We start from the raw sequence: 25,397 nt of genomic DNA, 5'->3' as shown, positions 1-25,397 counted from the left end.
CAAACTACAAAGGCTGTCCTTCCCACACACTGTGCTGCCTCTCAGCAGAGTGTGGTAATCTATGGTGCATCTACGACACAAGGGACACACGTTTCCTCTCGTTTCCCACTGTGAAGAACATGTGCAGTTTATTTCATTTTCACATGTATTGGTTTTCAGATTCTCTATCGAAGGTTGAATTTCTTCATGCGAAGAGTGAATGTGATAGCCATCTTAGAAACCAAAATCATGTTGGCTCTCTGAGGCAGGATGGGGTAATAGAAAGAGCATTGTCCAAGAGCCAGTCTGGTGTCCTGTCCCAGCTCTGTGTGACCTTGGGCAAACCTCTTAACTTGTCTGGGCCTCAAGTGAGGCCGTTAAACTATCTAAGGTCCCTTCCACCTCTCACATTCAAAACAAACATCTAAGAGTACTTTCAAATCACATATCTAACCATCTTGCCCAGAATATACAAGGGGTTAAAAAAAAAAAAAAAGCTGAGGAATGGACCAATCAGCCTCTCTGGCCAGGCTTCTGATTCTTATCATCCACAGTTGACTAGATATTATCAACCAAGTCCCGCCTATAATGTTAGGCTTTTGCCTCATCATGATGCAGAGCTAGAAGCTGGGGTGTGCTCAGTAAGTACAAGGAGGAAAAGGGTGTAGGCTGAGTGTTGAAGCCAGGCTGGAGGGCCTCACTGTTCTTCTGGCTTTCCTCCTCATGTGCTCACACTCTGTACCACAGGAGTTGACATTGGCAGTTAGGGCTAGAGACTGAACTTTTTATTCACAAGTCTAAGCATCTTCCTGGCATATGATAGGGGATTAATAAATTAGTGAATGAAAAAATGAACAAATATGGCCTTTAACATACAGAGGAGGCAAGATGGCCATCTTTTGCAGTTGACTAAATTCTTTGTACATCTCGATGAAATTGTAAGGATTAAATGAGATGATGCATGTTAAGTGCCAAGCTTGTAGCCCAGTGCAAAATGCATGCTTTGTATGTATTAGCTGAAGCAATGGGGGTACGACTGGCATGTTCTGCCTGGAGGGCCAGCAGGACAGGGTCTTCTCTGGGCTCAGTACTCTTCTGCCTTTAATTCTGCCCACCAGCCATGGGTGTTTATTGAACTTCTTCTCTATCCTCAGCTTCCTACTAAGCACAACATGCATATGCCAAGAGGATGGTAAGGGCTAAAAACTGTGAGTCCCAAGAAACTTACCTTTTCCCACTTCACCTAAGTGGTACAATGATTAGAAGAACAAATGCTAATTTGCTTAGTACATTAAAGTTCAGGAAAAATAAGAGGTCGGTGTGGGCTGGTAGAAAGTGAAGACTTTTATTTTAAAGATTGGCACCTGAGCTAATATCTGTTGCCAATCTTTTTTTGTTGTTTTCTTCTCCCCAAAGCCCCCTCATACATAGTTTTATATTCTAGTTGTGGGTCCTTCCAGTTGTGGCATGTGGGACACCGCCTCAGCATGGCCCGATGAGCGGTGCCATGTCCGTGCCCACAATTCGAACCAGCGAAACCCTGGGCCGCCAAAGCAGAGCGCACAAACTTAACCACTCAGCCATGGGGCCAGCCCCTGAAGGAGAAGATTTTTAACAGTACCACCTAGATGGTGGTATTTTTATATGATCTACATCTTTATAAAACTTGGCTTTGATGTCACACATATGGATTTGTCTATCAAATATTCCAAACGACTAAGATAGAAGAAGAAATTGACTAAACCGAGCAGTGATTATCATGTTAGGAAATACATAAATAGAACTTACTGAATTTGAAAGAATTTCCTATTCTTTTGCCACTTTAAAAGAAATGAGCTAGAAACTCAACCTCAATTCCTTACTGTAATGGCTAGCAGCCTTTCCAGGGGCCGTGAGTTTCAGTGAGCCTGACTCACACAGCGCGTGCTCATGTGCACCGAGAGCTTAGCATGATCAGAGTCTTGCAGTCATTTAGGCAAGAGCAGGTCAGGTGTTGCACACCTACAAAGCGCCTTCCAGTTGAACAACAAAAATAAGTAAATAATCTCATGAAGAAAAGTTGAGAGCTGTTATGCTACGAGGGTTTGTGATCTCTTTCAACAAGTTGATGACTGATGCCATATTCATCGCGTTTTTTCCTATTCTGCCAAGAGTTGAGATGTCCTGCCTCATCAGGAGAAGGCACAGCCATTGCGATGGATGGTTCCTTGACCCAGTAGTGACAAGATCTCTTATATCTCTTGCCTGACTCAGACTGGGGTGGCTGCTGAGCATCTATTTGTTCATTGATTTATTCACTCAACAAACAGTTTCTGGCAATCAGGTCTGTGCCAGGCTCTGTGCTAGGTGCTGGCATTATAAAGGTGATTAATATATAGTCCTCACCTTCAAGGAATTTGCAGAGTTCACAGATTAGTGGGTGAGACAGATGTGCAGATAGATCATTGGAACTTGGTGTGCTAAGTGCTCTTGTGGAGGTGCTGTGGGAGCAGGGAGAAGGGCAAGCTGAACTGTGTCCTTGGGCATTAAGGAAGGCTTTCCCGGCGAGGAGTTGCGTGAACTGGATCTGAAGGATGAGGAGAAATGTGCTGGACAGAGAAGTGAGGGAAAGACATCCCAAGACATTTCACATTTATTGACCTCTTAGCAAGATCCAGGCACTGCTAGGTACTTTCAGGTAAATACCTCATTTAATCATCCCGGAAGTCCTGCAGACTAGATCTTATTTTCCCCTATCTTTACAAACAAGGAGACCGAAGCTTAGAGGGGTTCAGTAACCTGCCCCAGGGTATATCTAGGAAGGATGAGAACTGGGATTTGGGCCTAATTTTGGGAGATTCCAAGGCCCATAGTCTTTCTGCCACACCTGCCTGCCTCTAACGTGTACAGAGGTCATGAGAAGGCAGTTTGGAGAGCAGTGAGAAATATTGTGTGCTGGCAAGTGGGAGCAGGGGAGTAAGTGCTGGAACATGAATCTGAAAATGTGGCCTGAAGCCAGGTGGTCAGGGACCTTACATGATATTCCTTCTCTCCACAAGCACTGAATAAATACCTACTGTTTCCCAGACTCCAAGCCAAGATGCATGAGTACAGGCCCTGCCCCTAGGGGTTCACTCTCTAATCAGAAAGAGAAAACCTAGGCAATGGGAAACTGTTAGAAATGTTTATGAAGAACCATGATCTCTCTGGTGATTCAGAACCATGAAGTGATGACACTGTCCCTGTCAGGATTGGGTGATGGGCTGTCGTGACAATGTGTGTCCGAGGGTTGTGGTTGGACATGTTTGGGATAGGGTCACTTCTTCCCAGGTAACTGAGAGAGGGGAGGAAGTTGCAGCAGAGAGTAGGACTCTAGGTAGAAAGACACTCTCCAGGCACAGTTGGGAGAGAGGAACTGCTAGAACCCTGGTATCTGCCCTCTTGTTCTCCCCACTCCCAGGTATGCCTGTGTGTAACTCTCACACGCAGACATTGGTGTGGCTACCACCCACGTTCTCTGGCTAAAACACTTACATTTGCTACTTTAGGAAGTGTGCATATTAGCTTGAGTGACAATCATAAAACCCTCTTGGATTTACATAGCACATTATCTTCCAAGAGTTCAAAGTCTCTTTAAGGCTTTTGTTCCGTTTTATTCTAAGTACATCTCTATGAATAAGAAAAGATAGATTTTGTGATTCTCATTTTATTGAGATGGATAGAGGATGGAGAGGTTAAAAAACTTGTGAAGTAGAAGAATGTCTTTCCAGCCAGTGTGAATTGGGAAGGTTTTAGGAGGGCAGTACTTGGTTTGTTCTTTAGATTTTAGCTGTTTCACTGGAGCATGAATGATTGTGCAACCCTTAAAAGCAGTATCTGCACAAATGGAATTTGCCTCTGCCTTTACTTTTACTCCCTCCACCCATAAATTTGATCTGCCCTGATTCCAGCCTGCCTTTTCAGTTTTCATTTCCCTAACATTAAGAGCCAGGGACATCATGTACCCTCCCCTACAGACTTCCAGAAAAGTCTCTGATAAACTGATTTCACTGAATGGAAAGGACTGGTGAGCTGACACTCACCCCACCAGTTATTCAGTGAGTGTTTAGTAGCTACCGGGCATGTTTGGAGGCTGGTTTACATGCATTAGCTAATTTAACCCTCATAATAACCCCATGGGGTGGGTTGCTGTTATTAACCCCTCTTTGCAGATAAGGAAACAAAGCTTGGGGAAGCTTAATATGTCATCTTTCACTGGGGCCTTTGCGTTTGAACAGTAGACACAGAAGACTGTGACCAAAAAGTGAATCTGGGGGCTGGCCCAGTGGTATAGTGGTTAAGTTTGCATGCTCTGCTTCAGTGGTCCTGGGTTTCCCAGTTCAGATCCTGGGCATGGACCTACACACTGCTCATCAAGCCATGCTCTGGTGGCATCCCACATAGAAGAACTAGAAGGACTTACAGCTAGGATATACAACTATGTACTGGGGCTATGGGGAGAAAAAAAAAGAGGAAAATTGGCAACAGATGTTAGCTCAGAACCAATCTTCCTCATCAAAAAAAAAAGGTACCTCACCATTGGGAAAAAAAAGTGAATTTGCCCTTGAGAAATTATAGGAATCATCTAAGGATCATAGATTACATCTTCAAATTTTTTTTTAATTTTTAAAATTTATTTTTTATTGTGGTCATAATAGTTTGTAACATTGTAAAATTCCAGTTGTACATTATTTGTCAGACACAGTATAAATGTGCCCCTTCACCCCTTGTGTCCACCCCTTATTTGTTTATGTTCCACAAATAAGTGAAATCATATGGCATTTGTCTTTCTCTGTCTTGCTTATTTCACTTAACATAATACCCTTATGGTCCATCCATGTGGTTGTGAATGGGATGATTTTGTCTTTTCTTATGGCTGAGTAGTATTCCATTGTATATATATACCACATCTTTTTTATCCAAACATCAGGTGATGGGCACTTGGGTTGCTTCCACATCTTGGCTAGTGTGAATAATGCTACAATGAACATAGGAGTGCTTAAGCCTCTTTGTATTGTTGATGTCATGTTCTTTGGTTAAATATCCAGTAGTGGGATAGCTGGATCATATGGTATTTCTATTTTTAATTTTTTGAGAAATTTCCATACTGTTTTCCATAATGGCTGCACCAGTTTGCATTCCCACCAGCAGTGTATGAGGGTCCCTTTTTCTCCACAACCTCTCCAACATTTGTTATTTTTTGTCTTGGTTATTATAGCCATTCTAATGGGCGTAAGTTGATGTCTAAGTGTAGTTTTGATTTGCATTTCCCTGATGGTTAGTGCACATCTTTGAATTTATAAATAAATGTTGGCTTTGATTTCTCTGACTTTTATGTCAAAGGAGAACATACATTTGTTAGTCATCTGAGAGGTTTGTGGGATCTTCTAAGATATTCAGAGCTTCATTTTGGATGTATATTTAGAAGTTTCTTTATGCAGTGTCACAGTGAACTCATTTATTTACTGTGAGTTCTCAGCAAAGTAAAGCTCTTTTCCTTTTGTAGACATTTGCCTGAAAAAATTAAGGATGACCAACAACTGAAGAATATGAGTGGCCAATGGTTTTATGAAGCCAAGGCAAAAAGGCACAGAGACAAAATCCATGGCACAGATATCATCAGAGCATCCATGAGAAAGAAGAGGCTTCAGGTAGCAGGTGAGTTGATTTGGCTAGTACCTGTAGAGCCAACATTTGTTTGGGAAGGAGGAGTCAGGAGAAGTGTGTCAGAGTCCTTACTGAATTCTGATGAGGGAAATCATTTAGAGGTATACTTTGCATAGGGTGTAGCCCTCTAGCTCAAAATTTTCTTGCCCTGGATTTAGATGGATGAGGTTAAGGCTAAGCGACTCAGTGTGGTGTAGAAGGACAAAGGAAGCACTTTAGATGCCATGTTGAGTTGTAGTAGCATAGACAGACAGTAACATAGACACCTCTCCTTTCTTTAGCTTTTAACTCTGAAGCTTCAGAACCTGTGTCCTGAATAGAGTGAAGAGCTTAGACGGAAAGAGATTAGCCTCTCTGTTCCATGACGTTGACATCTGGTACTTATTTAATCAACCAACTACATCATTTAAGGGGTTGTAGAGATGGTATTTTGAGGGCTTCTTTAGAATTCTGTTGAGTTCGTTAAATATTTACCAGGTGCCTTCTCTCTAGTTAACTCTGGACTAGCCAGTGTAAACCTTTACCCCCGAGAACCTGTCGAGATTTGGCCTGTACTCGATATGGAAAATAGCTGTCACCTTTTGAGCATCTGTTATATGATAGTCATTTACTTTGTATTATTTCTAATTGTAACAGCAATCTTGTAAGGGAGCTATTATCCCCATTCTATATAAGGGGTATGTAAAGTTCAGAGAAGTGATAAGGTTATGTAGTTGGCAAATGGCAGAGCTAGGATTTCAGTCTTTCTGACTCCTTGCAGATAAGGGCTGACCCCTTAGTATGTGCTACACATTGCTTGCAGCCCTCTTGATTGTCAAAACCACCCAGACATTCAGAAATCTTGAGGGGTATAGGTTAGTATTGTGGACTCCATTTTGTAGCTGAGAAAACTAGACTTCTATGTAATGAGACTTGTGGGGAATACCACCCTGGAATGTAAGTCTTTGCAAATTGAGAGCCCTAATATTGCTTCATTTTCTTAACACTGATAAAAGTGTTTCTGGCATTTACTGACTATGTGGCCTTAGGCAAGTTTCTTGAACTGTTTGATCCTCAATTTCCAAATCTGTAACTTGGAAAATAGCTCGCTCCTTATAGGATAATGCATGCAAAGAACATGGCACTGTGCTTGGCACTTAGTCATCCCTCTGTTGAGGTTAATTATCTGAGGTAAAGGGCCCTGGGTGTTCAGAGGCAAAAGAGGTTATTTCCTGAAGAGGAGCACAGAGGTTTTCTGTAGGCTCTGGTATCTAAGCCGAGTACTGAAGAATATCTAGAATTTGGATATGTAGAGACTTGGGAGAGGAAGAGGCAGTGGAGAGGGACATTCCAGACTAGAAATATTTGTTCCCCTTTGAATCCCAGAGCCCAGACTTGAATTGGACACATTGTAGATATTCAGTAAATGCTTGGTAATGATGATGCTTCTGTCCCAATGAGGACTCTCTGCTCTAAACATCCCTTGGGCATACACATTCGGTCCTGACCCCAATTCAGGTCAGATTCATCTAGAGGCAGTCAGAATTTTGCTTCAGTTGTCTTTGGAATTATCCGCACATTTAAAGGTACATCCATGCTCTCAGGCGACTCTGCTTGCGGGGAGCTAACATCATGGGAATCTATTGACTTCTCTTGCAGATAAATTTCTGATCCCAAGTACTCAGACTCATTAGTGATTGCCTTGGCACTCAGAGAAGGCCTGAAGTTCAAGTTCGAGCCTTCGGTGATAAGAGCCGATATGAGAGTTGTAGGTCCTAGAGATGAGAGATAACCTTCCTGTCTTTATTGTTTCCTGTTTCAGCTGAGCAGAGTAAGGACAGAGCAAACAGGGCAAAGGAGAGCTGGGTGAATAATGTCAACAAAGATGCTTTCCTTCCCCCAGAGCTGGCCGGTGTTGTAGAAGAGCCAGAAGAAGATGTAGCACCAGCAAGCCCAAGGTAAGACAGAGCCCCTGGGGAGAGCTGCTGCATGTAGGATTCATAGCAAAATGGTGGGCTAGGAGTGCAAATGCCAGATTGGTCTCATGGGCATGTATGAGAGAATTCTGGGCCCTGATGTGGACACAGCTTGAGTAGTACTCTTTCCCAGCTTCCAGAAGTTCTAGCAAATCTGAATGTTAAATAAAATTAAAATGTTGAGTGGTGATTTCTTCCAACATTAACCATAGCTATTTTTCATTTGTACTAAGGATTTCTCCTTAGAGTAGAATGAAGAGGTGCTCAAAAATGAATACGGGAATAGGCCATTTCAGGGAAGAGATGAATTATGATCAAATTGTAACAGCCTGGTGCAATGGAAGAAGCTTAAGCATGGGAACCATACAGATAAGCATTCAAATCCTGAATATGCCAGTTATTAGCCATTTGATGGTGGGCAAGTCATTTAACCTTCTCAGAGTTTCTTTTCTTAACTACAGATAGGAATGATAATGTATACCAAGAAAGGAGATGGTGAGAATTAGTGGTAATGTGTGGAGAATACCTGGCACATTGTAGGTACTCAATAAATGCCTCTCAAGGATGCAGATTGTCCTCAGTATTTTAGCCTTGATTTTTGGGTGTTTTCCATACATGTTATCATTTGGCCAATCAAAATGTATTTTTGTACATCCTTCCTGTGAAGTAGCTGATTGTGAGGCTACATTGCCACAAACCTTTTGAGCCATGCCGATTTGCTTTTAGATATTTAAGGATCTTATTGGTGTCTGTCCCTTGGAGGTATAGTTGTTACCCTTTGCTAGGAGCACAGTTGCATTTTATCTCTAGCTCCTCAGTGAAGACAGTTCAGTTTAGAGTCTCCAACTGAGATGAAGTCAATGAATTCGCTGGTGATACAGCCACTGAGTCAGGGTCCAAGTCTGAGGCACCTGGGGAACAGGTATGTTTCCAACATAGTTTACGCATGATGGAGAGGGTCTGTAATATAGGCACCAATAGGCATTTCAGAGTCAAATATGAGCGAAGTTGTATCACATGGATAATGGGATACTGATTCTATTCAGGTACCCATTACTTATCCATTTTCCTGTTGGAGAGGGCCCGCTTTATTTTCCATGGGTGGTAGGCTGTATTCTTTTCTCTCTGGATGGTTTGTAATATTCTCTTATGTCTGTAGAGGCCATGTTGGCTAGGGGTTAAAACAGCTTAACAGTAGCCAAGAAGTGATACCATGACCTTGCACTAGAAATGACTTAACATCTTGGGCCTTTGTTTCCTCAGCTGTAAAATGGGAATGATTATAGTTTGCTAGCAAAAGTATTGAGAATTTAATTAACTAGTAAATGTAGAATTCCTAACACAAAGTCCATAGCACATAGTAGATACTCAGTGAATGGAAGCTTGGGCTCTCACATACACACAGATATTTTAGGAAGCTCAGGAAAGGGTGTAAGGAACACCCTACCTTTTCCCCTCCGTGACTTCCCATTTACCAGCTGCCTGCCACCCGCCTAATGGGATGAAGGCCGGCCTTCCTTCCGTAGGGAAAGATGAGATCTTAAATATTAGAAATTCTGGGAATGAAAACACACTCATTGAGATTCACCACCAAGGAGCTGAGAGCAGGTCCTAAGAGCTGGGTTGATGGGGGGTGGGGATGCCAGAGCACTGACTGACTGAGGGAAGAGGGTGCAAGTGCCACAGAAGGGGAAAGAAGATGACTTGGGGTATCAGAGACGAATTTAGCTCACTGCACAGTTTTTTCTGGGTCAGACTTTCTGGCCTTCTTCCAGGAACTCGTTTCATCTCAAAAAGCCTGAGGCACAGAGGTGCCACTGTCCTCGTAGTCTGACTCATTTTCCTCATGACCCCATGCAGGCTGGTGGGTATTTCTCTGCTTTTCCTCAATTGGAGACTATTAATATAGCTTCCACAATTTGTGTCTCCATTGTTTTCTGCATTCCTCATGTGACCTCAGACAAGTTTCGGGTCTCATCTGTAAATCAGAACAGAGCTGCCTCACCAGGATGTTGTGAGATTAAATGAAATTAGGTGTGGGAACCACTTAGCGTTTCTCAGCAAGAAAGGAAATAGGCAATTTCCAGGTGGCATTATGATTACATTATCATAACATAGGTGAGGTATGGTCGAGAAGGTAAGAATGAAAATGTTAGATGTATCCAGCATGCTTTGCTCTTTATGTGCCATGGGTGGTATCATCCAGAACCATAGAAGCAGCTATGGTTTACTTTACTACAGTTGTTTACTTCCTCCTTTCTATGTCAGAAACTACTACTTTATTCGGTGTCAGGTTCCTGCAAGGCTTCTCACCTATACTTTAACCTTTGGGAACTGGGTGTGTTAAGTGTATCTTGGAGCCTGTACTTTTAAACTAAGTGAACTTTAATATAATGACTCAATACCTGTCAATATTTTCTTAGCCAGGAATCAGGAGGTAGCGAGTGTGAGGCAATAGTGACTGGATATTGCAGTTTCTGAAGGAGTTTTTCTAATAGGCCCTGTGGCAAGCTTCCTTCTTTCTGCGGGCACATTTCTGTGGGGTTCTGCTTGTGAAGAATGAAACACTGCGGGTACCCGGCGCATACTCAAGCGTTGTTGGGTACCTGCGTTCTTTTGGATCTCACCTTTGCACCTGTTGCACGAGCAAGCAGAGACAGGTTTGATGAACAGAGGAGCAGAGATGAGGTTTCCTTGAGAGTGGCGAGGGAAACTGCAAACGATCACAGGTCTAGTTCTGGTGACTGACTTTCAGTTGGGCAGTGTCGGCACAAACTTTGGTAACGGACCATTGTTTGGGTTTTAAAAAAAATTTGTATTTCTAATCATCGCAGATTGGTACTTTTTATAAAATATAACAAAAATGAAATACAGAAAACAACAAGGTATATACAGAATACAGAAATACAGAAAAATACAGAAAACAACAATGCAAAATATAAACCCACTGATCATGTGCTGGGATGTCTCAGCAAATTGCTATAAATGATTCTAAATGCATAATCTTAATTTTTGTATTTATCTCATTGTGACCCAGCAACAAACTGTTCACAGACTGGCACAGGTCCATGAACTACATGTTAATGGCACATCATGTTCCCCCCAAATTAATTGTGGAACGTGCGCACAATAATCAATTAGGACGTTATAACAGAAATTTAGGTGAGAGATGGTGAGAACCTAACCAAGGGATGGAGAAAAGAGGAAACACATGACGGAATTTTAAAGATGAAATCAGAAGAAATTTGAGGTGTTTGTAGGGCATAGAGATATCTAATAATTGATATAGGATATGTGGGTTATTGATGAGAAGTTCTTAACTGTGACCTATAAGTTAGAATTGCCCAAGGAACTTTTAAAAATCTCAGGGCTGAGTATCACTGCATTGCTTTCTTGGAGTTGAGGACCTGGATCTCGTTTGCCACCACGTCCCAAGCATCTAACAATGTATCTAGCACATAGTAGGTACTCAGTAAGTATCTATGGAATGAATGAATGAATGCCAATACCCTCTCTTATTGTCCTTCATCACACTTGTCACTAACTGACATTATACTATATATTTATTTTTGTGTGTTTATTGTCCCCTCTCCCCAGATCCATGAGGAAAAGGAATTTTTGTTTACTACTGTAACTTGTTTGGTTCACTGCCGTCCCTATTCCTAGCACTTACAACAGTGCCCAACAAATGCCTCATGGAGTAAATAAATGAATGAATGAAGAAGAAGGATGAGAAACTGACCGACTGAATGAATGAGAATACTTGATGAGATTATGAATTACAAAATAAAGAATAACATTGAATGAGGGGTTAATAAATAAACAAATGAGTGAATAAGTGAATGATTGCATGAAGTAGTTTGGAAGCAAGGAAGTGAGTAAGAAAAGAGGAGAAGGGAGAAAAAATTAAACTACAAGGTAAGAACAGGACTGATAGCACCCAGATTTCCTTGCTTTACATTACTGAGAAACCTTCACTTCCGAAGTATCACCATGAGCTCTCGTGATTCTAAAAGATGGAGGAGAATTTGAGGGGCATTCTCAAATTTGGACAACTGCAAGAGAGCAGCATCTAAGCTGGAGAACCGGAAGGCATGGAGGTAGGAGAGAGCTTGGCTGCTGCAGAGGTTTGTAATGTCCTCATCTCTAGAGAGTGTCTCCAAAATGAGTTCAGGGAGAACAGGATAAAGCCTTCCCTGTGGAATTTCTTTCCATGGCGTTGGCAGGTTTTCCTCTGGGCACTACCCTATGAAATGGCGAGAAAAAGATGAATTTTCTTGCAAGCAAAACTGTGCCTCCTCACCTCACTGTGTTTTTGGTAGAATTAAACACTATTTTGTCATAAGTCATTGTAATGAACCAAAAATGTAGTCTTTGAGCTTCATTACCTGTGCTTCAGTGATACTCCTGACACCAATCTCCCTCTTACCCTCTGTTGAATGGAAACCAACCAATTAAAACCACTAGTTTAGTTCCGAAATGGAATTATTTTCTCCACTTATGCTCTTTTTGCTGGAAGGCTTTTGCTTGTACATATCTATCTCCCTTTCCCAGATGGATTAGCTGCTTGCCTTCACTCCCAATAATAAGATCCATGTGAGGCACAGAGCTTGCTCCCAAAGGCAGGGTAGAGATGAGTCAATCTATAGACAATGCATTTGATCTTCTGTCCTTGGATTCATTGCAAATCCAATGATGTGACCATTTCATTTCTTGTAGGCCTACCTCACAGAATCACTTACACTGAGCTCTTAAAAGAATCTTAATCCTATAGGATCTTGGATTTACCCAAATCGGTTGTGGTAGAAATAGTTTCTCTGTGACATCAGAGTGCCTTATGCTTGGATGAGAATATTTGTGTTATACATCTGTAGCATGAAATGTGGTAGCACCAGAAAAGTAATATTTTACTTAACAAAAAACCACTGACTTGAAAGGCTTGGCAAAGCATATTTTCTAATTTGCCTGCCTCACTTTATCCCTGAGCCATTTCTTCATTTGTTTATTCGTGTGTTCAGGCTTCACTGAGTGTAACACTGCTAGTATGGTGCTGGGCACCGGGGTTGAGACAGAGCATCAGCTGCCAAGGCACTCATGGTCCAAAGACAGCAACAACAAGAAACACGTGAAAAAAATCACTTGTAGAGTTTGCTTCTGTTTCTAGACACTGTTAATATTTAAGCTGAAAAATACCTCAGAAGAAGGTATAAGATGTCTGCTGTTATTTTTAACTTTAGAGAGAAAAGCTGGTTAAGGTTCAAAAGCTTTTTAAAGTTGCTGTATGTGCTTAGGAGCACTTTATGGTTGGACCGAGAAGCAGATGGAGTGTCCAGCTGCCTGTGCGGTGTGATTTTAAGACGGCAGTAAAGCCCCACCTCTTGCCCAGTATCCACCCCTGCCACAGTACCTAACATTATTATTCCTTCTGGTGAAGTCTTCAAAGACTTGTAGTAAAATGCAGACACTTTTAGGAGGGCAACCCTAAAGCCAATGTCATAGTCCAACATTTTAATAATCCTCTTAACAAAGTAAACAAGTTTTGTCTAAGTGTTCCTTCTAGTATTGCAGGTAGTTTTTGAAAGATGCCTGAGGCAAGAAATTACAAAGCACAGCGTGTGGAATTTGGCTTGCTGTACAGTTTAAAAAGCTCATCTTGTGGAATGTATTGAATATATTTTATATGCAGGACACAGTCTACTGCTCTCAGAGAGATTCTAAGAAACAAAAGACAGTATCTGGCTATAAAGAGACTATGTTCTCTTAGGAAAAGTAATGCATCTGTATATGAATATCTGATCACATGACAGCAAATAGTGCCAGGCAGGGAGCAAATTCATAATCCAAAGTACCAGTAAAATGTGCTATGAGATGTGAGACAAGGAGACCCACTTCCACGTGGGCTGATACAGGAACGGCATCACAAAGGAGGTGAGGTTTGAGCTGGGCTTGGAGATGATAGCAAGGATTTGGGCAGAGAGAGCAGAGCAAACGCTTGAGGGAGGGGCTGGGGGATGGGTTGAGTGGAGACAGCAAAGAGTCAGGTGAGTTTTGGGGATGGTGAGTAGACAGACCACTTTGTTTGGCATGAAGGGTCAAAAGAAAGGAGGAGTAGGAAGGTATATTGGGGCAGACGGTAGAGCATCTCCAATTCCTTCCTGAGGAATTCAGACTTCATTCCACAGGCCTTGAAGATCCAGGGAAAGGTATTGAGCGGAAGAAGGAGATGATCAAAGTTGTGTTTTATACCATTCCAGCTTAGTGGTGGAACGCTGCATAGATTAGGGGAGTGGAACTTTGGAGTCAGGAGGTCAGATATGAGTGTAATACAATTGACAGAAATAAAGGAGGTGCTGGTACAGGTGGAAAAAAAGTGACAGATGTGAGAGTCACTGAGAAGAAAGAATCACCTGGACTTCAGTCCAGGCCTCTTGCCATAAATCACCGCTTTACTAATGTGAGACATCAGAGGCAGTATAGCCTAGCCATTATGATGATTGTCTTTGGAGTCAGGATCAGACACACCTGGTCCAGATCCTCAGCTCTTTCACTAATTTTGTGACATTGAGCAGGTTACTTAACCTCTCCAAGCCTCAGTTTTCTCATGAGTGAAATAGGGAAAAGGATGCATACTTCATAGGGATGTTGCGATCACCACCTGAGATGGTTGCTGTGATGATGGTTGCCCAATAAAAGACAGGCAAGCAAAACGTTTTAATCCTTGAGAGTAGCAAAGCTAGGGCTTAATCTAGGAAATAACTCTATTTTCAGAGACAGTTTGAGGCATAAGACTGTTGTTTTAATTTTTTCTAATTAAGCAGACTTGTGAACTGTAGCTAACCCACTATCCCATCCTTATCCCATTTTTGCCCATTCCAACCACAAGGCAACCCAGTAAATACTGTATGTTTCTGATATTTTAGTGTCTGAGCATGTGCTCTGAATGCCTTGTTTCTTCTTCTCTTTTGCTTTCTGAATAGGCGGAACAAAGACATTTTGTTTAAAACCTAAATAGTGTGCCTTATTGTAGTTTGCCAAATAACCTGGATTTAAAAAAACAAAAATGAAAACAAACCCATGGTCACCTGTCTGCTGCTGCCTTCCCTAGCACTGGCTCAGTTGGCCTTCCTTTGTTCAGTCATTCACCAGTCGTGTACCAGGCACTGTACAAGGCATTGCGGGGGTATAAAGATGGTCAAGATACTCTCAAGGGGTCTCCTGGTTTACTATAAGAGATAAGACATGTATACACAGAATGAGATTGCACAGTAGACATGAGATACATAGCTGGATAGAATTTAGTAAGAGACTGGTTTCATCTCTGGGAAGAAAGGGTACAACAGGATGTGCAAAATGTTGGGCCTGGGGTCCTGAAGGCACAGGAACTGGATTTCCAGGGAGCAGAGGGAGGAGAATGGAGAGGCTCTGCTTAGCCTTTGTTCTTGGTGAGTGGGAGGGGCAAAGGAGGAAGATGGCAGGACAAGATGGATATTCCATGGAGACCTCCCAACCATCACCACTTGGCTTATGTCCTCTGATTGTGTAACTGCTTTATTTACTAAGGGAGATGATACAAAACACTCTAAGAAACTGAGCATAACATCTGCTATAAGGTTCCTCATTTCGCTCACCTGCTTCTTAAAATGACACTCGGGTACATTAACTTTCTAGTCCTGAGCTATTGGCTATTTTTGTCGTATGGACACTGAGTTCTATTAGTGACCAGGTTTCTTTTTTCACATTGGCTGCTAGAAACTTGATTCAAGTTTGTGCCCACATGTTGCAAGAATAGAGGCCTCCTGTAGTGTGCTTTTCTATTAGCCTTAATTCTGGCTCCATTATAAGTTCCTACGCTTGTTCTCTTCCCTTCCCCTCCCCATTTTCCTCCCCTTTCTTGCATCCATGTGTTCAGACTGTATTTTCTATACATCTGCCTCATCTACTGTAATTCCTTTCTGGAACAATGAGGAGGGTAATGAAGAATGGCTTCCTCCAAACCTCAGCCTGTTCCTGAGACTAACTCCTTACAAAAATAACAGTTGAAGTGCAGAGGGAAGGAAAGGAAAGGAAGCTGCAGGAATGTCTAGGCCACAGTTTTAGTGACAATAATCTTGGGCAAGGCTCTGTGGCCTTGGGGCAAATTGCTGCCCTCCCCCAACCTCCAGTCACTTTGCTGCATGGTAGACGGCCAGCACCCTCTGAGGTATTTTCCAAGTTCTGGACTCTGGTGTGAGTTTTACCAGGCACAGTGGTTTCAGCCAACAGTGACTTCACCTCTTATGCCTGAGGTAGCCCACTGGAGCAGGAAGTCTGAGCAGGGGATTTTCTTCCCCTCCAGGGCCACTCTCACCCTCTTTTGCCCTTCTTACTCAATAGCCAATGGAGTGGATGTTCAGGAGGGAGCCTGCTCAACTCACTTTTCTCCATTCATTCTCACCGTACTCTCACCCGGGGGCTGTCCTGTCCCTCGGAGAGGAAATCATAGTCTAGAGAATCTTCCTCACTCCTGAAAGCCAGCTCCAGGCTTCTAACCTCCCACCACCTTCTGGATGCTCTGCTTGTCCTCATCCCTCTTGTATTTGAACAAGAACTCACCTGGCCGGCCTGGAGAGCTAGGTTGAAAGTTCTCAGTAAGTTGCCCAAACCCACAAGGCTCCCTGCACAGCATCTCTTAGATCTGCTGTTTCTTCCATTCCTTTGCCAAGTCACTTGTCTCATCTGAGTGTTTTCTTTAGTTATTTCCCACCTGAGTTGGAGTAAGCACTGCCATTCTGCCCCTGGCCCATGGAATCAGGCCCTAAAACTCTTTAGATTTTATTTCAGCAATGACCTTCCTTCCTTGAGGCGAGTTGCTGCCTTTCGTCTGCATCTGATGTTAGCTTCTGACTTTGAGATGAGTTCATCTCTACAAATTTAAATTGTGAACCTCCTGTGTGCCTGGTCCCGTGATAAAAACTTGGAAGCTTCTGATGGATGGTGGTGTCTTGTTTCGTACCTGTCTTTCGTTTCTGCTCCACCATTGCCTTTGCTCCACTGCTTAATCATCTCTGGGCCCCAACTCCCTCTCCCTTCCTGGCAGTTTGATTTTACAAACTTCCTTTCCTATTCTGCCTTAATAGCTTTTGGCTTCAAAGCCATGATTTATACTTCCTCAAAGGGTGAGGTTTTATTCTCTGAATTATTGTTTCTTTTACAGTTCCAGCGTGGTAAATCCAGCTTCCACCGTGACTGATATATCCCAGGAAAACACAGGGAAGTCAGCTGTGTCTCCAGCTAAGGTAGATTAAATTCAAACTTCAAAAATCTCATTTTTGGCAGGAATGCCATTTTTCTCATTTTATCAAAGCACCATGAAATAAAAAGGATTTTGTAGTATTGTTTTTGTACCAAATATAGATACTTTTTACAATTTAATATAAGACATCATTCCTGGGGTGGAAAGGTTGATGAATACCGTGTTACTGCATTGCTGAAGACCCAGATTTCTTGCCACAGAGAATAAAAAGTCTGAAGCTGTTGGGGGCTGCTGCTTTTAAGCATGTAGAATGTGACTTGTTGCTTCCATATCAGTCCTGTTTATAGCTCCCTGGATCTGTATTAGAGGTCTGTTTGTGGGAGGGAATTCCCAATTTATGACACTGTAGACAGTAAGCATTGATAGTCAGTCTTATAGTAATGAAAAAAATTCTATTTACTGATACCCTTTCTGACATTAAAATTGTTGATCATAATAGTGATCATGAAGCACTTCAGGATGCTTTGATAGGTGTCTTTTAAATCCTTATAGGAAAGGTCAGTTACAGTTAAACTCAGTGCAGCTTTAATCTAGCACAGTAAAAGAGCCGGGGTGGGAATCTGTGCTGACTAGAGTCTCAGGTGACCTTGACCAGCTCTTTAATATATCCAGACCCAAGTTTTCTCACCTCTGCAAAATGTGACATTTAGATTTGAATGCCTGGCTCTGGTCTGACTTTGGAGGACTCTGGAATTGAGTATATTTTATACAGTTTTATTTTTTTGTATGGCATGTATGGTAATTCTACGCTAACCAGATTAACCGGGACAATCATTTTTCAAACATGCCAGATAGAGTTTACTGGATAAAACTATCAAATATTGGAGATAATAAGCATTTGCTAACACTGAGTTGCTGCTATGGCATTTAAAATGAATTTAATAAACAACATTTTTCCCCAGCAAAGGAAGAATCCATTTAATAGCTCCAAGTTGCCAGAAGATCACTTATCTCAACAAACCAAAAATGAGCAGTCAGAAAATGGAAGGGCTGGTTTCTTTCAGACTTCAAAAGAGGGTAAATATTATTTTTATGGATTAGATATTTTTATCTTTGTTATCTGTGGACTAAGGGAAATTCTCAGAGTGCCTTTAACTAAAATAACTTTCAAGAGAAAGTGAAAAGTCCTGATGGTTTTCTTATGCTGCTATACCCTTGGTTTCCTGCCTAAGACAAGGAAGCAGAAATTTTAGAAACTAAGTTCATGCATTCCACTCTCAGAGCTGACACTTGTTGTGTGACATCCATGCTTCGGGTTCCCCCTCAGTGAATTGGAAAATTTTTTGACCTGAGGTATTCAGTGATTCATTTAACGGCATTTATTGAATGTCTACCATGTGCAGACACAGTTCTCTATTTAAAATTAAAAGAGATTTTCTCAAGAAAAAAAGGCCCCTTGACCGTGTTTTGATCCTCTAATCTGTGATTATCAGCCCAGTCCCACAGGACATTTGATCGGGTTTGTGACTTAATTCATTTAAGGCTGCCTCTTACGGAATTTTAGCATTCTTCCATACCATTAAGAGGATATTCTAGACAGTTCAGTCTCTTCAAAAGCAAGCCTAAGAAGATTCCATAGCATTAAAGATTGGAGAAGGGGTAGAAAATTAACAATTGAACAGCACAGTTAGGAGTTTCAATTATCCTATTTTAATATTAGTGTATTCTTCCCTCTCCATGGCTACGCTTTATATAACGTAAAATATTTTGCAGAAAAAAAGTCACCGGAACATGTTACTTTTTTTTTTTTAACTTTTTAAAGTTAATTTTTATTGAGTTTATGATAGTTTACAATCTTGTGAAATTTCAGTTGTACATTATTGTTTGTCAGTTGTGTTGTAGGTGCACCCCTTTACCCTTTGTGCCCACCCCCTATACCCCCTTTCCTCTGGTAGCCACTAATCTGTTCTCTTTGTCCCTATGTTTAAATTCCTCATATGAGTGGAGTCATACAGAGATTGTCCTTCTCTATCTGGCTTATTTCACTTAACATAATTCCCTCAAGGTCCATCCATGTTGTGTTGATGGGCACTTAGGTTGCTTCCATGTCTTGGCTATTGTAAATAATGCTGTGATGAACATAGGGGTGCATGGGACTTTTGGAACTGCTGACTTCAAGCTCTTTGGATAGATACCCAGTAGTGGGACAGCTGGATCATATGGTATTTCTATTTTTAATTTTTTGAGAAATCTCCATACTGTTTTCCATAGTGGCTACACCAGTTTGCATTCCCACCAACAGTGTATGAGGGATCCTTTTTCTCCACAACCTCTCCAACACCTGTTACTTTTTGTTTTGGTTATTTTTGCCATTCTAATGGGCGTAAGGTGATGTCTTAGTGTAGTTTTGATTTGCATTTCCCTGATGATCAGGGGTGATGAACATCTTTTCATGTACCAATTGGCCATCCATATATCTTCTTTGGAGAAATGTCTGTTCATGTCTCCTGCCCATTTTTTGATCGGGTTGTTTGATTTTTTTGTTGTTGAGTTGTGTGAGTTCTTTATATATTATGGAGAGTAACCCTTTGTTGGATATATGACTTGCAAATATTTTTTTCCCAGTTAGTGGGTTGTTTTTTTGTTTCAATGCTGTTTTCCCTTGCTTTGAAGAAGCTCTTTAGTCTGATGAAGTCCCATTTGTTTATTCTTTCTATTGTTTCCCTTGTCTGAGAAGACATGGTGTCCGAAAAGATCCTTTTAATACTGATGTCAAAGAGTGTACTGCCTGTATTTTATTCTAGAAGCTTGTGGTTTCAGGTCTTACCTTTAGGTCTTTGATCCATTTAGAGTTTATTTTTGTGAATGGTGAAAAAGAATGGTCAATTTTCATTCTTTTACATGTGGCTTTCCAGTTTTCCCAGCACCATTTGTTGAAGAGACTTTCTTTTTTCCATTGTATGCTCTCAGCTCCTTTGTCGAAGATTAGCTGTCCATAGATATGTGGCTTTATTTCTGGGCTTTCAATTCTGTTCCATTGATCTGTGCACCTGTTTTTGTACAGTACCATGCTATTTTGATTACTGTAGCTTTGTACTATGTTTTGAAGTCAAAGATTGTGATGCCTCCAGCTTTGTTCTTTTTTCTCAGGGTCACTTTAGCAATTCGGGGTCTTTTGTTGCTCCATATGAATTTTAGGATTCTTTGTTCTATTTCTGTAAAGAATGTCATTGGGATTCTGATTGGGATTGCATTGAATCTGTAGATTGCTTTAGGTAGTATGGGCATTTTGACTGTGTTTATTCTTCCAATCCATGTGCATGGAATGTCTTTCCATCTCTTTATGTCATCATCCATTTCTTTCAGGAAAGCCTTGTAGTTTTTGTTGTATAGGTCTTTCACTTCATTAGTTAAATTCACCTCAAGGTATTTTATTCTTTTTGTTGCAGTTGTGAATGTATTGTCTTCTTGAGTTCTTTTCTTGTTAGTTCGTTATTAGAGTATAGAAATGCTACTGATTTCTGTAAGTTGATTTTATATCCTGCAACTTTGCTGTAGTTGTTGATTATTTCTAGAAGTTTTCCAATGGATTCTTTGGGGTTTTCTATATACAAGATCACGTTGTCTGCAAACAGCACGAGTTTCACTTCTTCCCTCCCTATTTGGATTCCTTTTATTTCTTTCTCTTGCCTAATTGCTCTGGCCAAAACCTCCAGTATTATGTTGAATAAGAGTGGTGATAGAGGGCATCCTTGTCTCATTCCTGTTTTCAGGGGGATGGCGCTCAGTTTTTGCCCATTGAGTCTGATGTTGGCTGTGGGTTTGTCATATATGGCCTTTATTGTGTTGAGGTAATTTCCTTCTATCCCCATTTGTTCAGAGTTTTTATCATAAATGGCTGTTGGATCTTGTCAAATGCTTTCTCTGCATCTATTGAGATGATCTTGTGGTTTTTATTCCTCAATTTGTTGATGTGGTGTATCACATTGATTGATTTGTGGATGTTGAACCATCCCTGTGTCCCTGGTATGAATTAATTTTTGTCAGGTATTGAGATTTTCTTTTTAAAAAATTGAATTCCTTTTTCTGATTTTCTTACGTGAATTATTTAAGTGACGTCTGTGTTTTTCCAAGGCCTCCTTAAGGATGTTTTTTAAATTCTTTTTAAAAAAATTTTTATTTTGTATAAAATATCCACAAAGTACATACGTAAAAGCACAGTAATCTTAAATGTACAGTTCAATGAAGTTCATGCATGAATTTTTTTTAACTTTTTATTAAGATTATGATAGTTTACAACCTTGTGAAATTTCAGTTGTACATTATTGTTAGTCATGTTGTGGGTACACCACTTCACCCTTTGTGCCCTCCCTCACCCCCCCTTTCCCCTGGTAACCACCAATCAATTCTTTGTCTCTATGTTTAACTTCCACCTATGAGTGCAGTCATACAGAGTTCGTCTTTCTCTATCTGGCTTATTTCACTTAACATAATACCTCCAAGCTCCATCCATGTTGTTGTGAATGGGATGATTTTGTCCTTTTTATGGCTGAGTAGTATTCCATTGTATATATATATATATATATATACCATATCTTCTTTATCCAATCATCAGTTGATGGGCATTTAGGTTGCTTCCATGTCTTGGTTATTGTAAATAATGCTACAATGAACATAGGGGTGCATGAGAATTTTGGAATTGCTGATTTCAAGTTCTTTATAGATACCCAGTAGTGGGATGGCTGGGTCATAAGGTATTTCTATTTTTAATTTTTTGAGAAATCTCCATACTGTTTTCCATAGTGGCTGCACCAGTTTGCATTCCCACCAACAGTGTATGAGGGTTCCTTTTTCTCCACAACCTCCAACATTTGTCACTTTTTGTTTTGGTTATTTTCATGGATGAATTTTTAAAAGCTTTTAAATTAGGTCTGTACTTATGCTACATACTTAATTGCCTTTAATGTTTTAATACTTTTGCTAAATGTAGATTAAGTTTATGATAGGTGTTTTAAATTATAGAGTTATTCTCACCTAATATATATATATATCACCAAATGATATATATCATATCACCCAATATCACCTAATGTGTTTTAATTCTCAGATGAAGTGTCAGAGTCAAAAGAGAAGTCTTCTACTCTGGATATTTCAAGTCAAAAGTTAGAGAAACTGAAGCCGACTTTTCCAGGCCCTGAGAATGGGTCTCAAATCAAAGCTCCAATCCCCAAAGCCAGGAAAATTATCTACAGATCACATAATTTAAAGCAAGATGACAACCCGTCTTTTCCTAGACAAAGGACAGACTCCCTGAATGCAAGAGGGGCTCCAAGAGGAATCCTGAAGCGCAACTCCAGTTCCAGCAGCACCGACTCAGAAACTGTTCGTTTTCATCAAAACTTTGAACCCAAAAGCAAAATTGTGTCACCCAGCCTAACCATCCATGAGAGAATTACTGAGAAGGAGCATTCTTTAGAAGATGACTCCTCCTCAAACTCACTGGAGCCATTAAAGCATGTGAGATTCTCTGCAGTGAAGGATGAACCCCCACAGAGTCCTGGACTCATCCAAGGCCGGGAAGTGGGAGAATTCAGTGTTTTAGAATCTGACAGATTGAAGAATGAAACAAAAGATGCAGGGGACATAGATGAGTTTTGGAATGAGCCTAAGCCTTCCCAATCCAGAAAGGCTTCGCCTTTACATCAATCAGCCTCAAGCCCAAGTGCATCCAAAAATGAAACACATCAGCCAACAACTGCTGGTTCTTTTCCAATTAATGGGCACCATTATCCCTCAGAAGCTTTAACTGCAAGACCACAGTCCCTTGAGAATTCACCCACCATCAATGAACACAAAGCAAAATCACCAGAATTATCAAGGCTTGAATCAGAATTGTCCAAAAGCCCTGCTGGTAAGAGAGTTATCACTACCAGAGTATAACAACTGACCCAGTGGGCTTGGAATGGCCACCCCAGCCAGCCCTCTACAAGCCCTATTTACCTCCTAGTCATTCCAACTAAAATTCAGGCAGATGCCACTGAGGAATGTGTATACCTCTTAATGGGTTTGGAGGTTTTTCTCAATCACTGGTAACTAAAACAAGCAGGATAGCACAGTTTCTGGCCCATTATGCTTTATCCTAAAAAATCTAACTGTATCAATCATATAACTAAACAAATCACAGTCTTTTGAGTTAAATCAAGGCATATATGCAGAGTAAAGAATTAAAGATATGCTAAATACCTTTGTATAGAGTAAATATATTATTACTCACCTAAAGCAAATTTATCAAGCACCATTTAACCAACCTTGTGTTTCTCTTTTAATCTCAGGAGAGCCTTCACTTTCTTAGCCTCGAAGGTTGGGAACTAGACTTTGAGAACTTACCGTGCGAAAGCCTCAGCCTTTAGCCTGCCCAGGGCCTCCAGCCATTTGTTCTCAGCCTTTAAAAGCTCTGAAGGCACTTTCTCTTTCAGCTGGTGCGAGTGGAGAGGCAATGAAAGTGCTGCTTTTTCCTGCTAGCTAGCTAACTAGCCCTCTCTTGAAGATCCTACAACTCTCAGGGGATACCTCAAACTGCTTTCCCGTACCTATGCGATTACTTCATAGTTCTTATGTTTTAAAAAACAGAAACAATGGGAAAAATCATTCTGTGTACACTGCCCCTTCACAGTGTACACTTTAGTAAGTCTTAATCCAACCCTATGATAGTTTCTTTATAATCGAGAAAATTTACAGTAGCAACGGTCAAGTTTCTAACTCATTGCTCTCCCCTCCCTTATTAGTCAATATTAAGTTAACCCTGGATCCCTTTTGCTCAGCCCTACAGTTTCATATTTGCTCAGATCAATTTACTTCTTAAAGGACAAAGAATTTTCACCACCCCTTCCCTGGGACATTTTAAATCACTTGAAGAGAACAGAAATTTTTTTAAAAATTAAAAATTAGCAGGTGCTTCTTCAAGAAATAAAAGAACTCATATTAAAGGAAATTACTAAAGTTTGAGTAAAACATTAGCAAGTAACTAGATGATACATACTTAAATGTTTATTCAAAAGGTGAAAAAAATTTCTTTGGTAATATGTTCCTTTATTATAATTCATAGAAAAAATTTGGTAAGCCTTCCCTGTTTTTCAAACTGTACCTACCTGCTTTCTCACAGGCTATCTTTAAAATTTTGTATTAACTACTTGTTTGTGCTTTCTGATTTTTAAATCCCAGCTGACCTCTGCATTTGGGAGGAAGACATCATCAGCTACACCCATGTTGATTAACAGGCCTTGTGGCCTCAGAGCTTATATCGTAGTTCTGCTTACTCATTTAGTGCCCTGCTTTTTTCTCTGCTTACCACAAAAATATACACAGGTGAAAAATGGAGCATAAAAAAGAAAATAAGGACCAAAAAAGTGGTAAACTCTGTGCAAATTACGAGGGTTTGACTTTAGGTCTGAGCTTCAGTATAGTCAATATCATACTCATTATCACACTGGAAAAAAACCCAAAAGAATTCCTCAGGGCAAACAAAACATTACCTGGTGTTAATTTTTGAAATAACTGTTCTTAATTTAAGGTAATAAACTTTCATTGTAAAACATTTGAAAAGATCAAATGTGCTCAGATGCACTGAGCCAACAGCTGATAAATGGTGCTACACCTCAATAGCTAAAGTACATGGGTCTAGGGATGAGGGGATGGAAGTAAAATTGGCCTCTTGCACCATTGCTCCCAGTAACTCTCTTCATTTAAAAAATAAAAAAAGAAATGCACACGGAATAAAACAGATATCATCTGTGATGTCATTACCCAGCATTAACTATTGTTAACACTTCATTGAAGAGCCTTTCAATAATTTTCAGGCATGAATATAATTTTAAATTATATTTATACTGCCCAGACTTCTTTTTTCACAAACATTACTACATTTTTTCATCATTAAATAGTCTTCTGTTAAACGGAATTCTTAAAGATTTCTCAAAGGAACTTCACAATTATTGACATGTATTTAATAGTATGATGTGTAGTTAAGGAAGGAAACCAATATTCACTATGCCAATTATTGTATAAGAATTTGTAGTTTTGCGTTTAGCCAGAGTTGATTAAAATTAAAGATAGAATTTTATTAATATGTCCTTTAGTGCATTTGAAATGTAGCTGACTTCATAAAAATTCAGTTCACATAATTTTCAACAAAATGTGCTGCGTGGCTTAGCTTTTATAAGGAAGAGGAGAAAAGCTGAAACACCTGAGTTTTAAGTAAAGGGGAGAATGCCTGAGTTTCCTCATCTAAATGTACCCTGTGCCCTGTGATTAAGCCTTGAAAGGACTCTCTCTGCTTTCTTGATAGCTTAGAAAGAACTTAAATATCCTTCTCTAGTCTACTAGCTCTTGGTTAGCCGACATCAGGGAACTGATAGAGATCACATTTTCCATCAGTCCTCATTTTAGTTTATTTGGCTCACAGAAACTACTTCTAACTCATAAATTGTCAAAGATAGATAGGGGATAAAGGAAGAGCCTCTTGATATCATGGTCCTCAAACTCCAGTA

The 25,397-nt window shown here is 40.5% G+C and overlaps 1 protein-coding gene across 7 annotated transcripts in view; it reads left to right on the top strand.

Moving 5' to 3' along the window:
* The window catches only part of SYTL2 (synaptotagmin like 2), a 107,798-nt gene that overhangs the window by 51,500 nt on the left and 30,901 nt on the right, over positions 1 to 25,397 (top strand). For 4 of the 7 annotated variants that reach the window (XM_046685119.1, XM_046685121.1, XM_046685116.1 and 1 more), the window contains exons 3-7: positions 5,504 to 5,655; positions 7,466 to 7,601; positions 16,813 to 16,894; positions 17,814 to 17,928; positions 21,959 to 22,762. In XM_046685119.1, the coding sequence (XP_046541075.1) occupies positions 5,504 to 5,655; positions 7,466 to 7,601; positions 16,813 to 16,894; positions 17,814 to 17,928; positions 21,959 to 22,762 (1,289 nt within the window). The remainder of the gene's footprint in view (positions 1 to 5,503; positions 5,656 to 7,465; positions 7,602 to 16,812; positions 16,895 to 17,813; positions 17,929 to 21,958; positions 22,763 to 25,397) is intronic. The other 3 variants (XM_046685122.1, XM_046685123.1, XM_046685120.1) reach the window with 1 other exon arrangement.

Source organism: Equus quagga, chromosome 14 (genome assembly GCF_021613505.1).
Source record: "Equus quagga isolate Etosha38 chromosome 14, UCLA_HA_Equagga_1.0, whole genome shotgun sequence".
Classification (NCBI taxonomy): domain Eukaryota; kingdom Metazoa; phylum Chordata; class Mammalia; order Perissodactyla; family Equidae; genus Equus; species Equus quagga.
Note: the sequence above shows the minus strand (reverse complement) of the source record. Positions and strands in the feature narration are given on the sequence as shown.